This window comes from Pseudophryne corroboree, chromosome 7, assembly GCF_028390025.1.
Source record: "Pseudophryne corroboree isolate aPseCor3 chromosome 7, aPseCor3.hap2, whole genome shotgun sequence".
Taxonomy (NCBI): domain Eukaryota; kingdom Metazoa; phylum Chordata; class Amphibia; order Anura; family Myobatrachidae; genus Pseudophryne; species Pseudophryne corroboree.
Window position 1 is genome coordinate 325,342,869 of NC_086450.1, and position 16,498 is coordinate 325,359,366.

The 16,498-nt window shown below is 51.1% G+C and overlaps 1 protein-coding gene across 3 annotated transcripts in view; it reads right to left on the minus strand.

Moving 5' to 3' along the window:
• The window catches only part of MRTFB (myocardin related transcription factor B), a 192,417-nt gene that overhangs the window by 149,487 nt on the left and 26,432 nt on the right, over positions 1 to 16,498 (minus strand). Inside the window, exons 1-2 of one of the 3 annotated variants that reach the window (XM_063934323.1) lie at positions 5,701 to 5,786; positions 5,305 to 5,372 (exon numbers count right to left, since the gene is read on the minus strand). The exons of 1 other annotated variant lie outside the window; for it this stretch is intronic. In XM_063934323.1, coding sequence (XP_063790393.1) covers positions 5,305 to 5,359 — 55 coding nt within the window. In that variant the 5' untranslated portion in view covers positions 5,360 to 5,372; positions 5,701 to 5,786. Of the gene's footprint in view, positions 1 to 5,304; positions 5,373 to 5,700; positions 6,053 to 16,498 lie in introns of those variants that run through there. One more of the 3 variants, XM_063934321.1, reaches the window with a different exon arrangement.

The window sequence follows — 16,498 nt, forward strand, 5'->3', positions numbered from 1 at the left end:
AGCTGTGTGCGTATTCTGGAAAGCGGTGATACAAAGCGTAGCCTGCCTAGGAAAGAGTTGGCGTTTGCGAGATGCTGCTACTGGTGCCGCCGCTGCTGTTCTTGCGGCGGGAGTCCATACATCTACCCAGTGGGCTGTCACAGTCATATAGTCCTGACCCTGCCCTGCTCCACTTGTCCACATGTCCGTGGTTAAGTGGACATTGGGTACAACTGCATTTTTTAGGACACTGGTGAGTCTTTTTCTGACGTCCGTGTACATTCTCGGTATCGCCTGCCTAGAGAAGTGGAACCTAGATGGTATTTGGTAACGGGGGCACACTGCCTCAATAAATTGTCTAGTTCCCTGTGAACTAACGGCGGATACCGGACGCACGTCTAACACCAACATAGTTGTCAAGGCCTCAGTTATCCGCTTTGCAGTAGGATGACTGCTGTGATATTTCATCTTCCTCGCAAAGGACTGTTGAACAGTCAATTGCTTACTGGAAGTAGTACAAGTGGGCTTACGACTTCCCCTCTGGGATGACCATCGACTCCCAGCGGCAACAACAGCAGCGCCAGCAGCAGTAGGCGTTACACGCAAGGATGCATCGGAGGAATCCCAGGCAGGAGAGGACTCGTCAGAATTGCCAGTGACATGGCCTGCAGGACTATTGGCATTCCTGGGGAAGGAGGAAATTGACACTGAGGGAGTTGGTGGGGTGGTTTGCGTGAGCTTGGTTACAAGAGGAAGGGATTTACTGGTCAGTGGACTGCTTCCGCTGTCACCCAAAGTTTTTGAACTTGTCACTGACTTATTATGAATGCGCTGCAGGTGACGTATAAGGGAGGATGTTCCGAGGTGGTTAACGTCCTTACCCCTACTTATTACAGCTTGACAAAGGGAACACACGGCTTGACACCTGTTGTCCGCATTTCTGGTGAAATACCTCCACACCGAAGAGCTGATTTTTTTGGTATTTTCACCTGGCATGTCAACGGCCATATTCCTCCCACGGACAACAGGTGTCTCCCCGGGTGCCTGACTTAAACAAACCACCTCACCATCAGAATCATCCTGGTCAATTTCCTCCCCAGCGCCAGCAACACCCATATCCTCCTCATCCTGGTGTACTTCAACACTGACATCTTCAATCTGACTATCAGGAACTGGACTGCGGGTGCTCCTTCCAGCACTTGCAGGGTGCGTGCAAATGGTGGAAGGCGCATGCTCTTCACGTCCAGTGTTGGGAAGGTCAGGCATCGCAACCGACACAATTGGACTCTCCTTGTGGATTTGGGATTTCGAAGAATGCACAGTTCTTTGCTGTGCTGCTTTTGCCAGCTTGAGTCTTTTCATTTTTCTAGCGAGAGGCTGAGTGCTTCCATCCTCATGTGAAGCTGAACCACTAGCCATGAACATAGGCCAGGGCCTCAGCCGTTCCTTGCCACTCCGTGTCGTAAATGGCATATTGGCAAGTTTACGCTTCTCCTCCGACAATTTTATTTTAGGTTTTGGAGTCCTTTTTTTTCTGATATTTGGTGTTTTGGATTTGACATGCTCTGTACTATGACATTGGGCATCGGCCTTGGCAGACGACGTTGCTGGCATTTCATCGTCTCGGCCATGACTAGTGGCAGCAGCTTCAGCACGAGGTGGAAGTGGATCTTGATCTTTCCCTAATTTTGGAACCTCAACATTTTTGTTCTCCATATTTTAATAGGCACAACTAAAAGGCACCTCAGGTAAACAATGGAGATGGATACTAGTATACAATTATGGACTGCCTGCCGAGTGCAGACACAGAGGTAGCCACAGCCGTGAACTACCGTACTGTACTGTGTCTGCTGCTAATATAGACTGGTTGATAAAGAGATAGTATACTCGTAACTAGTATGTATGTATAAAGAAAGAAAGAAAAACCACGGTTAGGTGGTATATACAATTATGGACGGGCTGCCGAGTGCCGACACAGAGGTAGCCACAGCCGTGAACTACCGCACTGTACTGTGTCTGCTGCTAATATAGACTGGTTGATAAAGAGATAGTATACTCGTAACTAGTATGTATGTATAAAGAAAGAAAAAAAAAACCACGGTTAGGTGGTATATACAATTATGGACGGGCTGCCGAGTGCCGACACAGAGGTAGCCACAGCCGTGAACTACCGCACTGTACTGTGTCTGCTGCTAATATAGACTGGTTGATAAAGAGATAGTATACTCGTAACTAGTATGTATGTATAAAGAAAGAAAAAAAAACCACGGTTAGGTGGTATATACAATTATGGACGGGCTGCCGAGTGCCGACACAGAGGTAGCCACAGCCGTGAACTACCGCACTGTACTGTGTCTGCTGCTAATATAGACTGGTTGATAAAGAGATAGTATACTCGTAACTAGTATGACTATAAAGAAAGAAAAAAAAACCACGGTTAGGTGGTATATACAATTATGGACGGGCTGCCGAGTGCCGACACAGAGGTAGCCACAGCCGTGAACTACCGCACTGTACTGTGTCTGCTGCTAATATAGACTGGTTGATAAAGAGATAGTATACTACTAATATTATATATACTGGTGGTCAGGTCACTGGTCACTAGTCACACTGGCAGTGGCACTCCTGCAGCAAAAGTGTGCACTGTTTAATTTTAATATAATATTATGTACTCCTGGCTCCTGCTATAACCTATAACTGGCACTGCAGTGCTCCCCAGTCTCCCCCACAATTATAAGCTGTGTGAGCTGAGCACAGTCAGATATATATATACATTGATGCAGCACACTGGGCTGAGCAGTGCACACAGATATGGTATGTGACTGAGTCACTGTGTGTATCGTTTTTTTCAGGCAGAGAACGGATATATTAAATAAAACAAACAACTGCACTGTCTGGTGGTCACTGTGGTCGTCAGTCACTAAACTCTGCACTCTCTTCTACAGTATCACAGCCTCAGGTCAATCTCTCTCTCTCTCTCTCAACCCTAATCTAAATGGAGAGGACGCCAGCCACGTCCTCTCCCTATCAATCTCAATGCACGTGTGAAAATGGCGGCGACGCGCGGCTCCTTATATAGAATCCGAGTCTCGCGAGAATCCGACAGCGTCATGATGACGTTCGGGCGCGCTCGGGTTAACCGAGCAAGGCGGGAGGATCCGAGTCTGCTCGGACCCGTGAAAAAAACATGAAGTTCGTGCGGGTTCGGATTCAGAGAAACCGAACCCGCTCATCTCTAGTATTAAGGAGAGTATGAATGGGGCCATGTATCGTGAGATTTTGGGCAAAAACCCTCTTCCCTCAGTAAGAGAGTTGAAGATGGAACGTGGCTGGGTCTTCCAGCATGACAATGACCCCAAACACACTGCCCGGGCAACTAAGGAGTGGCTCCGTAAGAAGCATTTCAAGGTCCTGGAGTGGCCTAGCCAGTCTCCAGACCTCAACCCAATAGAAAATCTGTGGAGGGAGTTGAAAGTCCGTGTTCCCCGGCGACAGCCCCAAAACATGACAGATCTAGAGAAGATCTGCATGGAAGAGTGGGCCAAAATACCTGCTACAGTGTGTGCAAACCTGGTCAAGAACTACAAGAAGCATTTGACCTCTGTAATTGTCAACCGAGGTTATATTACAAAGTATTGAGTTAAACTTTTTGATTGTCCAAATATTTATTTTCCACAAGAATATACAAATAAATTATTTAAAAATCATACAATGTGATTTCCTAGTTTTTTTTTCAGAATCTGTCTCTCACAGTTGAAGTGCACCTATAATGGAAATTACAGACCTCTCATCTTTTAAAATGTGCGTCAACTTGCACAATCGGTGGCTGTTCAAATACTTTTTTGCTCCACTGTATATACACACACACATACACTGTATATATACACATACACACACATATATATATATATATATATATATACACACACACACACACACATACTCCTTTTTTCTTTTTAAATACAGGTAACTTATTTTAGAACACACATACGTGTGAGGTGAGACAGTAAATCAACACTAGAGGCAGGACTGAGAAGCACCTGACAGATTAATGTATTGATCCCTGCAGAGCAGGCACATTATACCATCAGACAAGGCATCAAGTTTGGTGTGCACAGTGACCGACCTCACGCTGTCTGTTGGGTGACAGCACCACTTACCACTCACTATGGAACATTCTGTGGTGTGTTCTATTGCAAACCACAAGTCTTCACAAACCTCCATATACATTCTACTTGCACGTAGGATATACACCAACACGTCTCTCTCTTACGCAGACCACAGATAACAGAGGCATGTTTATCAGATTTTCACAATGAATATAGAAGCCTCAAAAAATAAACATACAGACAAACCAAATGAGTATAAGGCTGAACTGACTACTCAATACTAGTCAGGACACTATCTGACTAAACGCAAACACTGCAGGGTGGCTGCCTCAGAAACCATAACTCTGTAGTAAACTTTGCAAAACTTACTGGTTCCACAGACAACCCCATACTGCTTATCAAGAACTTTGAAGGTCTCCAAATAAAATAGAAAAAGCAGTAAACATCCCACCAAAAAATTAACTTTACAAACAACTCAAAAGTGTAAAACTGAAAGAAAAGAAAAGCAGTCAGGAAGCTGTAATTTGAGAACAAGATCAATGCAGCCAATATATTTTCACTTTACAGCAGTGAGCAGAGGTAATGATTTACACCTAGACCTTGAGCCACAGTATGCAGTGAGATCATACATTCCCTTCAGCATAATAAGATGGAAGATGATGTCACCCACAAGTATTGTTTATAGACAAGGTAGGGACATCAAGCACCGGCCTCTCCTTTTTTCTCTAGAGAGTACCAGCAAGTATTGAGAGGGAGATACGAGGAACAAGAGTCAAAAAGGTCTCTGCAATATAAGTATACATATTTTTAGGTTTGTTCTGTAAACTGGAATAGTTAATTGCACAGATTAAAATCCACTGCTTTACTTGTCATGAACAAATGCTCTAAAGTTAATATCAATACAATGTACTGTATAGATCTGTCATACACTGAGCCAAAAATAAGACGCAAGACACTGTTCTATCGGTATGCGGGCGATTATTTATATATATATATATATATATATATATATATATATATATATATATATATATAATCTATCTCTCTGAGATATATATATATATAGCTAAATATATAACGAGTGGCATACTGCAGTGCATTTATATAGCTGTTGCTGTAAACAGTATATGCCTCTGTATGTTCTGATACTTTCCCATTACATATACATTATTAATATACATTTGGATGATTAGAAACAGGACTGTGGAGACCTTACCGTACTTGTTGGCAGACACTTTGTACATGGCAGAAATGTGATTGCTGGAGTTCATTACTATAAGGCAGCTGAGGAGGAGGACAGGGACATAAGGTTATGGAGGACTGCTCTGCCTCCCAGCTGGCTACACACATCTGAGCCTAGTAGGCAGCTGAGAGATAGTTCAACAATGTCAGATACAAATCAATGAAAACCCACTGTGCTAACTCTGAGAAGGCATGAGACAATCCGCAGCCATGTGAGGCTCTTATGATGTGTCCCCAGGAGCATGCAGCCCCTGCAGACTGACATCCCGGACAATGACCGGCACTGGCTGCCCATGTAACACTGCAGGAATCATGTCTGCATTGCACAGCTTCCCCCTACACCACAACCCTCCAGCCACAAGCTACTCACCTTCCTTCAGACTTTTCTGGCTGTTTCCATCAAGACATTCCTTCTCTTTCAATGGATCAAAATCCCCACCAGGTATAATCTCGGTAAAGCCCGGCTGCTTCTTGCTGCTATCAATCATGGTGATATTCCTGCACAGTATATCCAGCACTGGGAAGAGGGTGCTAATGGAGAATGAACTGAAGCAGCAGCAGCAGCACACAATCCTTCCAGGGGTAACCGTGGATAAATCACATATCTGAGCTATGAGGAAAAGCCATAGCGCTTCCTTCTATTGTGACTTGCACACTCAGTGATTCTCCCAGACAGGGAAGCAGAGCTGTGGAAACAGCAGTACAGCTCTCCTCCCCTTTGCACAGAGCTCCCACCCACCAGCAGTGTTACTGTGTTCTTCCCAGTATAATAACCAACGCTGCTGCTGACTCTGAAGTTAATAATAAATCCCAGTGCTGCCACTGATGTCTGTGACACACTGAAGGAAAGGACTGACACTGTTATACAGGTTGAGTATCCCATATCCAAATATTCCGAAATACGGAATATTCCGAAATACGGACTTTTTTGAGTGAGAGTGAGATAGTGAAACCTTTGTTTTTTGATGGCTCAATGTACACAAACTTTGTTTAATGCACAAATTATTAAACATATTGTATTAAATGACCTTCAGGCTGTGTGTATAAGGTGTATATGAAACATAAATGAATTGTGTGAATGTAGACACACTTTGTTTACTGCATAAAAGTTATTAAAAATACTGGCTAAAATGACCTTCAGGCTGTGTGTATAAGGTGTATATGAAACATAAATGCTTTCTGTGCTTAGACTTAGGTCCCATCGCCATGATATCTCATTATGGTATGCAATTATTCCAAAATACGGAAAAATCCGATATCCAAAATACTTCTGGTCCCAAGCATTTTGGATAAGGGATACTCAACCTGTATTCTATCCCTGAGCACAGCTTCCATGGCAGCATGTTCTGCTCTCACAAAGGCCCAGATTTATCAAAGCTTAAAAATAACTCCAGCAGAAGTTTGGGTGTTATTGTGCACTATCAGCATACCTACCTCACTGGCTACCTACAGTACGTCCTGGCTGAGAGCTGCCAGGACAGGAAAGTGACAGGTACTGGGGACAGCAAAAAGCGAGTTTGATAAATAGAAAATAAGCAGCAAACAAAAGACGATACATTTTACACAGGGGCCAATGTTGAAGCTCGTGTCACCGTCATTTCCTTTTGAACCTGGGAAAGACTGATATATGCATGCTCCATTGAGCAAAACACTGAAATCACTAGAGATGGTTCCCATTAGACTAGCCAGATGAACAACTGTGCCTTAAAGTGTTACAGCTGTGGAAACCATGTAGACTTGTTATCATTATCCTTTATATACAGATGTATCCTCATACATTATTGTCGCAGTCGTGTCACACAGCCCTTCTCGGTGTGCCAGGGCCCAGGCTACTTGGCTTACGCAGAGTGTCTTTTTTGCTCTAATGTGCGTCTTAGTCACAATGTAATGCCTAAGATTGAATTGATTCATTTGATATGCAACGTACATCTGTGTGCAAATGAGTCTGAACAGAAACTGTTTGCACATCATCTGCGATTTTCAACATACTTGAAACTAATTCCTGTGCGGATAAAGTCGAAGCCCAGCATCTAATATATGTTGAGTGGTGTTTCTCTGCGTCTTTGGTGTACATAAGATTCAAGTTTAAGGAAAAAGGCTTACTCGCGCCAGGCATCTCATGCCACATGACTAATTTAGGCTATGTATATGAGGACCAGAATATTGCTTAGGAACATACTTACTAAAGCTAGGCACACACTACCAGATAGGTACCGCCGCTCCGGTAAATGTTCCAATCTGACGGAGTGAACATCGGATTGGTGCACACCCGACAAACTGAGCAACTTCTTGTTCAGTATGTACTTTCCATTCTCTAGAATAGGAATGGGATGACGGGAATGATATACTGTAGTATGTGCTGCATCTCATTGCTATCTCGTCCCATGATATGAGTGTTGCAGAAACATTTAAAGCAGTTTCAAACACTCCTGCATGCACAGTATGGTTTAGCTGTACCCAGTATGGCAAGCAGAAATTTTTTCTTAGTGGTACGGATAGTAAAAATGGGCGTCGTCACTTGTCATGAGGGGGCGTGTCACATAAAACTAGGGGAGTGGCTACATGACAATAGCGGCATGGCCACATTATGCCACACACCGTAATACCCATTACACATTTGGCCACACACCGTAGTGCCTTACATATTATACCATACATCGTAATGCTCATTACACATTATGCCACACACCGTACTACTTATTACACATTATGCCACACACCGTAGTGCCTTACATATTATGCCATACACTGTAATACTTATTACATATTATGCCACACACCGTAATGCCCATTACACATGCCACACACCGTAGTGCCTTACATATTATACCATACACTGTAATGCTTATTGCATATTATGCCACACACAGTTATGCCTCTGACACCGTTTTATGTCCCACACACAAAAATATCCCTTATAAATTATACCCCAGTGGTGGGCTGGTGGCAGGGCCGGACTGGGACTAAAAATAGGCCCTGGCATTTTTTAAGCACACAGGCCCACCTCTGTGACTCCTCCCCTTACTATTCCTTACTCCTCCCACTTATTAGTCTATGCTCTTACAAATATAATTAGGTGATTCATCGCGCCCTACGTGCGCTCTTCACACCGTTGTTAGGGGCTACGCCCCGTTAACCCCTGCACGCCTTTGAACATACGCAGGCCGGTAGATAACAGAACCAGAAATGCAGGGCAGTATAGAGGGCATACAGAAATGGGTTCCGGTTGAGAAAAGGTAGACAGGTGTAGGGGGGGAGAAAGGGAATGTACAGAAAAACGCTGTGCGATGGGTAAAGGATAGGGAGAGGCAGGGTGGTAGGGAGAGGATAAAAGAGAGGGAAGGTGTTAGACAGAAAATAGCGTTGCAAGAGGCGACGACCTGTTAACCCCTGCACGGGCTTCAGCTGTGCTATAATTGTTATTATATGGAGTATTACCTTCACAAAAGTTTATGCTATTGGGTAAATATTGCAAGGGGGAAGGGCGTGCGATTGTCAAGGGGGCGTAGCCCTTTGTGAGGGCGTGAAGAGTGGCCGCAGGGCACAATGAATAACATAGTGTAGTATATACTGCTAGTGTATGTAGTGCAGCTTATACACACAGTGGCCACAGGTATCAGAGCCGCATATACACACAATGGACACAGGTAGCTAAGCCGCTTATACACACAATGGCCACAGGTAACGGAGCCACGTATCCACACAGTGGCCAGAGGTAGCAGGGCAGCTTATACACACAATACCCAATGATAGCAGAGCCGCTTATACACACAGCGCCCACAGGCAGCAGAGCCGCTTATACACACAGTGCCCACAGGTAGCAGAGCCGCTTATACACACAGCGCCCACAGGTAGCAGAGACGCTTATACACACAGTGGCCACAGGTAGCAGAGCCGCTTATACACACAGTGCCCACAGGTAACAGAGACGTTTATACACAACGTGCCCACAGGTAGTAAAGCAGTTTATATACACAATGAGCACAGGTAGCAGTGTTGCTTATACACACAATGGCCCCCGGTAGCAGTGCCACTTCTACACACAATTCCCATAGGTAACAGAGGCGCTTATACACACAGTGGCCACAGCTAGCTGAGCCGCTTATACATACAATGGCCACAGGTAGCAGCACCACTTATACACACAATGGCCACTTTTAGCAGCACCGCTTATACACACAATGGCCACTGGTAGCAGTGTCACTTATACACACAATGGCCACAGGTATCAGCACCACTTATACACACAATGGCGACAGGTAGCAGTGTCATTTATACACACAATGGCCACTGGTAGCAGAGCCGCGTATACACACAGTGCCCACAGGTAGCAGCGCCACTTATACACAATGGACACAGGTAGCAGTGTCGCTTAGACACATAATGGCCACAGTATTACTTTTTTTAATTAATCCAATGTCCACTGGTGGCATCTATACTCACAGAAGTTCAGTGTGTGTGTGGGGTGTTTGGAAAGAGGGTGGGTTCAGTGAGGTGGAGGTGCCTATCCGTGCCGCTGATCACCCTGATTCAGGGAATCACTTGTAGCGGCTGCGGATGGTGTCCGAGGTGCTACGTGTGGTGGAGGTGTGGGTGCGGGAGGGGGTCCAGAGGTGTTGCGGGTGGTGGAGGGGTGGGTGCAGTGGCACGGATGGCGGAAAGGGTGCAGAGGTGCTGTGGGTGGGGGAGGGGGAGGTGTGGAGGGGGCGCGGATGGTGGAGGGGGTGCGGGTGGGGGAGGTGTGGGTGTGGAAGGGGAGTGTAGATGCTGTTGGTGGGGGAGGGGTGGGTGCAGGGGGGCTGTGGATGAAGGAGGGGGTCTGGAGGTGGTGTGCGTGGGGGAGGGGTGATGTAGTGGGAGTGTGTTTGGGGAGGTGGGGTTGCAGGGGGGGTGAGGTTGGGTTCTAGAAGTGCTGCGGGTGGAGGAGGGGTGGCTGCAGGGGAGCCGTGGATGGGGTCCGGAGGTGCTGTGGGAGATGGTCCAGAGGTGCTGCGGGTGGGGGAGGTGTGGTAGGTCCACGAATGGGGGAAGGTGTCTATAGATGATGTGGGTGGGGGAGGGGGCCGAGGGGCTGGGGTTGGGGGAGTGGCGGCTGCGGGGGCGTGGTGGGGGTCCGGATGCACTGTGGGCAGGGGAAGGGGTGGAGGGTGCTGCGGGTGTGGGTGCTACGGGTGGTGGAGGGGGCGGGAGTGCAGCGGGTGGGAGGGGGATGTTGTGGATGAGGGGGCGTGTGCCGCGGGTGGGGGCAGATGTAGTGGATGCTGTTGGTGCCGCGGGTGGGGGAGGGGTGGGTGGAGAGGAGGGTGTGGGGGTGTAGCGGGGGGGAGAAGTGGGTATGGGGGTGCCGTGGGTGGGGGAGGGGTGGTGGGTGCTGCAGGTGTGGGTGCTACGGGTGGCGGAGGGATGTGTTCCGCGGGTGGGGGGCGGATGTGGTAGACGCTGTGGGTGCCGCGGGTGGGGAAGGTGCAGGTGGGGTGGAGGGTGAGGGGGGGGAGAGGTGGGTATGGAGGTGGGTTGGGGGAGGGTGGGGTGGAGGGTGCGGGGGTGTAGCGGGGGGAGAAGTGGGTATGGGGGTGGGGGAGGTACGGGTGTGCCGCGGGTGGGGGAGGGGTGGGGGTTTTGCGGGTTGTGGGTGATACGGGTAGGGGAGGGGGCGGGAGTGCCGGGGGTGGGGGCCAGATGTGTTGGGTGCTGCAGGTGGGGAAGGGGCGGGGGGTGCTGCGGGCAGGAGTGCCGTGGATGGGGGAGGGACGGGGGGTGCTGCGGGTGTGGGTGCTACGGGTGGGGTAGGCGGATGTGGTGGATGCCGCGGATGTGGTGGTTACTGTGGGTGGCGCGGGTGGGGGAGGTGCGGGGGTGCAACAGGTGGGGGAGGGGGCGGGAGTGCCGCGGCTGGGGGAGAGGCGGGGGGTGCTGCAGGTGTGGGTGCCGCCAGTGGGAGGGTGCGGGGTGGCGTGGGGTGGAGGGTGCGGGGGTGTAGAGGGGGGGGGGTGTATGGGGGGGGGGCCGCGGGTTGTGGGTGCTATGGGTGGGGGAGGGGACGGGAGTGCTGCAGGTGGGGGAGGGGCGTGTGCCGTGGGTGGGGGAGGGATGTGGTGGGTGCTGCGGGTGGGGTGGAGAGTGCGGGGGTGTAGCGGGGGGGAGAGGTGGGTATGGGGGTGAGGGAGGTGCGGGGGGTACTAGGGGTGGGCAGGAGTGCAGCGCACGGGGGAGGGGCGTGTGCCGCGGGTGGGTGCTGATGTGGTGGATGCTGTGGGTGCTGCATGTTGGGGAGGGGCGGGTGGGGTGTAGGGTGCGGGGGTGTAGCAGGGAGGGGGAGGTGCGGGTGGGGTAGGGGGTGCTACGGGTGGGGGAGGGAGTGCAGCGGGAGGGGGTGGGCGTGTGGTGCGAGTGGGGGGGCAGATGTGGTGGATGCTGTGGGTGTCGTGGGCGGGGAAGGTGCAGGGGGGAGAGGTGGGTATGGGGGTGGGGTAGGGGCGAGTGGGGTGGAGGGTGCAGGGGTGTAGTGGGGGGGAGAGATGGGTATAGGGGTGGGGGAGGTGCGAGGGTGCTGCGGGTGGGGGAGGGGCAGGGGTTTTGCGGGTTGTGGGTTATACGGGTGGGGGAGGGGGTTGGAGTGCCTCGGGTGGGGGAGGAGCGTGTGCCGGGGTGGGGGATAGATGTGGTGGGTGCGGCGGGTGGGGAAGGGGCGGGGGGTGCTGCGGGTGGGGGCGCGAGTGCCACGGGTGGGGGAGGGGCGGGGGGTGCTGCGGGTGTGGGTGGTACGGGTGGGGGAGGGGGTGGGAGTGCCGACGTTGGGGGCGGATGTGGTGGATACTGTGGGTGCCGCAGGTGGGGGAGCCGCGGGTGGGGGTGGGGTGGAGGGTGTAGCGTGGGGAGAGGTGGGTATGCGGGCGGGGGAGCCACGGGTGGGGGAGGGGCGGGGGGTGCCGGGGTTTGAGGGTGCTACGGGTGGGGAAGGGGGCGGGAGTGGTGCGGGTGGGGGAGGGGCGTGTACCGTGGGTGGAGGACAGATGTGGTGGGTGGTGTGGGTGCCACGGGTGGGGGGAGGGGCGGGGGGTGCCGCGGGTGGGGGATGGGGTGCTGCAGGTGTGGGTGCTACGGGTGGGGGAGGGGGCGGGAGTGCCGTGGGTGGGGGAGGGGCATGTACCGCGGGTGCTGGAGGGGCGGGAGTGGCGCGGGTGGGGGAGGGGCGGGGGGGGCTTCAGGTGTGGGGGAAATGGGTGGAGGAGGGGGCGAGAGTGCCGTGTGTGGGGGAGGGGCATCTGCCGCGGGTGCTGGAGGGGCGGGAGTGCCGCGGGTGGGGGAGGGGCGGGGGGTGCTTCAGGTGTGGGTGCTACGGGTGGGGGAGGGGGAGGGGGCGGGAGTGCCGCGGGTGGGGGAGGGGCGTCTGCCGAGGGTGGGGGAGGGGCGGGAGTGCCGCAGGTGGGGGAGGGGCGGGGGGTACTTCAGGTGTGGGTGCAATGGGTGGGGGAGGGGGCGAGAGTGCCGTGGGTGGGGGAGGGGCGTCTTCCGCGGGTGGGGGAGGGGCGGGAGTGCCGCGGGTGGGGGAGGGGCGGGGGGTGCTGCAGATGTGGGTGTAATGGGTGGGGGAGGGGGCGGAAGTGCCGCGGGTGGGGGAGGGGCGTCTGCCGCGGGTGGGGGAGGGAGTGCCGCGGGTGGGCGAGGGGCGCTGCAGGTGTGGGTGCCGCGGGTGGGAGGGTGCGGGGTGGCGCAGGGCATGTGCCGCGGGTGGGGGGCGTATATTGTGGAGGCTGTGGGTGCCGCGGGTGGGAGGGGGGCGGGTGCGGCAGGCCGAGGTCGTCCACAGCATTCTCAGCCGCACTGTCTAGCAAGACTCACCGGCTGCAGTGTCACAACTCACCAGGGTGCAGGGAGTGTACGGGGAGGAGGGAAAGAGGGGACTGGGCGGAGATGGGGAGGGGACTGGGCGGGGATGGGCGGACCGAGGGAGTGGGACTGTTCCTGGCCTGCATCCAGCCACCCAGATCTGTGCCTGTGACTCCGCCCAGCGTTAGAAATGCAGGCACAGAGTCACAGGGCTAATATATAGGAGATATTCTAACAACATACAAGCGTACATCATTCTCTATTAAAATACACACAACCAGTGGTTGAAGTGGAAATTTTTAAGTGGGGGTATGGAAATGTGAAGTTTGTAATTAAGCGCGCGCCAAAGGCGCGCTCGCTCCGGAAAAGGGGGTGTGACCACTCAAAGGGGGCGTGGCCTTCAGTGTAGTTTACCACACCATACACCCCTTATACGCATTATGCACCACAATAGTAGGACCCCTTATACTATCTAGTACTGGTGCCTCTTTCACATTATACCACACAGTATGAGCCAAAATTCACATTATAGCACCCGGTATGAGCCGAAATTTACATTATAGCACCCGGTATGAGCCGAAATTTACATTATATGCCCCCAATAGTGCAGTGCCAGACCCACAATTGCCCCCACAGTGCCAGGTATACAAATGCCCCCACAGTGCCAGGTATACAAATGCCCCACAGTGCCAGGTATACAAATGCCCCCACAGTGCCAGATCCACAAATGCCCCCACAGTGCCAGATCCACAAATGCCCCCACAGTGCCAGGTATACAAATGCCCCCACAGTGCCAGATCCACAATTGCCCCCACAGTGTCAGGTAATACCTGACACTGTGGGGGCAATTGTGAATCTGACACTGTGGGGGCAATTGTATACCTGACAGGAGGTATACAAATGCCCCCACAGTGCCAGGTAAACAATTGCCTCCACAGTGCCAGGTATACAAATGCCCCACAGTGCCAGCCAATTGCCCCCACAGTGCCAGGTATACAATTGCCCCCACAGCAGCCAGTGCTGCAGCTGCTTACCGCTGCTGCACTGCTGCTTCTCCTCCTCCGGGCTCCGGCTGTGAGGGACGGGTGAGTCAGGAGAGGAGAGCGCCCGCCAGCTCGGCTGTGTCTGGCGCGGCGGCATATAGCGGACTTCGTTCAAACCAGCCGCCGGTTCGTGAGCCAATCAGAGCTCGCGGACCAGCGGCTTCTGATTGGCTGCCGGTCCGCGAGCTCTGATTGGCTCACGAACCGGCGGCTGGTTTGAAGTCCACTATACGCCGCCAGACATAGCGTCGCTGGCGCGCTCTCCTCCCCTGACAGCTGAGACACGCTGCCGCCGGACTGAGCGGCAGCGTGTCTCAGTGAGACCTGGACCGGCCCACATGGCCATCGGCCCTTCTGGCATTGCCAGAAGTGCCAGATGGCCAGTCCGGCCCTGGCTGGTGGTACTGAGTACCACCACCATATTTCTTAATGGTACTCCGTACCACCCTACTTTCAGCATTGGCTCTACCCTTGGGCTCACTGCACTGGACTGTAAAGGGTCTACACTGCTATGAAATGTGATCTCATATTCTTCATTGAAAACATCAGCAAAATACAGGAAAATCAATAACGTGTGTTACTGTAAACACAGCATCTTTCCTCTATGTCATTCTATGAAAACCTACAAAGCATACAGTAGAGTATACTTTTTGTATAGAGTACATACATACTCCAGATGTATGTAGTAACACATTTTTAAGAAATGTACCAGCAGCACATAACATTATCTGCCCAAAGCTGCATACACAGAACAATAAATACAAACAACAATTATTAATATTTTACCTATGCAATGATGTCTGATTGTATCAGCTCGGCCACTTCGTTAAACTGCCGTCGCTTTAGTTTCTGGGCTCTTTGACCAGGCCGCCTTTTACAATTCTGCTAGCAGAACACTCACCCCACACAACAGGAAGACAAGAAATGAAACAGATGCTGAGACAACATCTGTAGTAATCATGAAAGTGGTTGATCTGGCTGCATAAACCACTGAGAAGGAAGTACGCCCCTCCAAATTACTAAGACAGTTCCCGGGGAAGGATGTCTTTCAACTGGACCTTTATGCATGCTGTATAGACTCTAACAATACTTATATAGGAGGGGAAACTTATTACACTGCTAATAATAATACAGTTCAAAATATAATTTTTTGTTTTGCCTAGAACTAAAACGTACATGCAGAATTCAGCAATGCTGTGAGATTACAAATAAAAGTCACATATAATAAAATGAATATTGGATAAAAATGTAAACATCTATAAATTATTGACCGGTGGACTACAGCATTCAGCTCTAGCTCAAAGCACAACATCAGTCCATTACACAGAGGTAGAGAACTACAAATGTAAATACTAATATAAAATCACACCCCACATACAGGATGCAGTACCAGTCTTCCACAAGAAAGTCACTCAGCTGACACCTGGAGGATGGTGGTGGAAAATGCTGTTTAAGGCATCCGAATATTCCATACGTTAAAGTTACTAGATCAGGGTCCTGATCTGAAGACTATGACATATGGATAACATCAATATCATGCTCATCAAACCCTTGAGTGACAACAAATGCTTTGTGGATGAGGGCATTATCTGACCTCTCTGCCTAGAGCGAAATGCTGCAACGTGGGCTGAAGACTATCATGCAGTACCTTTAAGTAGCACTTAGTATTGACCTTGTCTGCTAGGGAAAGACTGCATACATATCATGCCAGGAAAATGCGTCACACAATATAATGGAACCACCAGAACCCTTTACTGTTGGATACAGGAACTTAAGGCCGCCATCATGGGATGACTGCTGAGAGTCCCCGGCCCAGACACAGAGGGGGGCCCACCTCTGGCTCCTGCCGCCACATAGGCAGTAGTACCAGCAGTGCAGCTGATGCATTGCACCAGAACTCACAGCAAGGCCCTGCTGCCACATTAGCAGTACTAATAAGTCTGAATGACTCATTACAGTATGCCAGCTGGCCACGGTGGGCTGTAACGACATTGAGGCAGTCCGGCCGGAGGAGAGGAGGGGCCCCTCCCTCCTTATGAGGAGACAGCATCAGAAGTGTCAGCGCATCTAATAACTGCTCTGCCCGTCTAATTTGTAAGCGGTTGCAATTAAAATGCCGGCTGTCGGGATCCCAATGTTCAGGATACCGACGCCAAAATCCCGACAGCTGACAATGCCAACAGACGGAATCCCGATGTATCAGGGCTATTCCCACTTGTGGGTGTCTATGACACCTGTAGGGTGGGAATAGATCCTGTGCAAAGCGCAGCGAGCCACTGAGCCCGCAAGAGACTC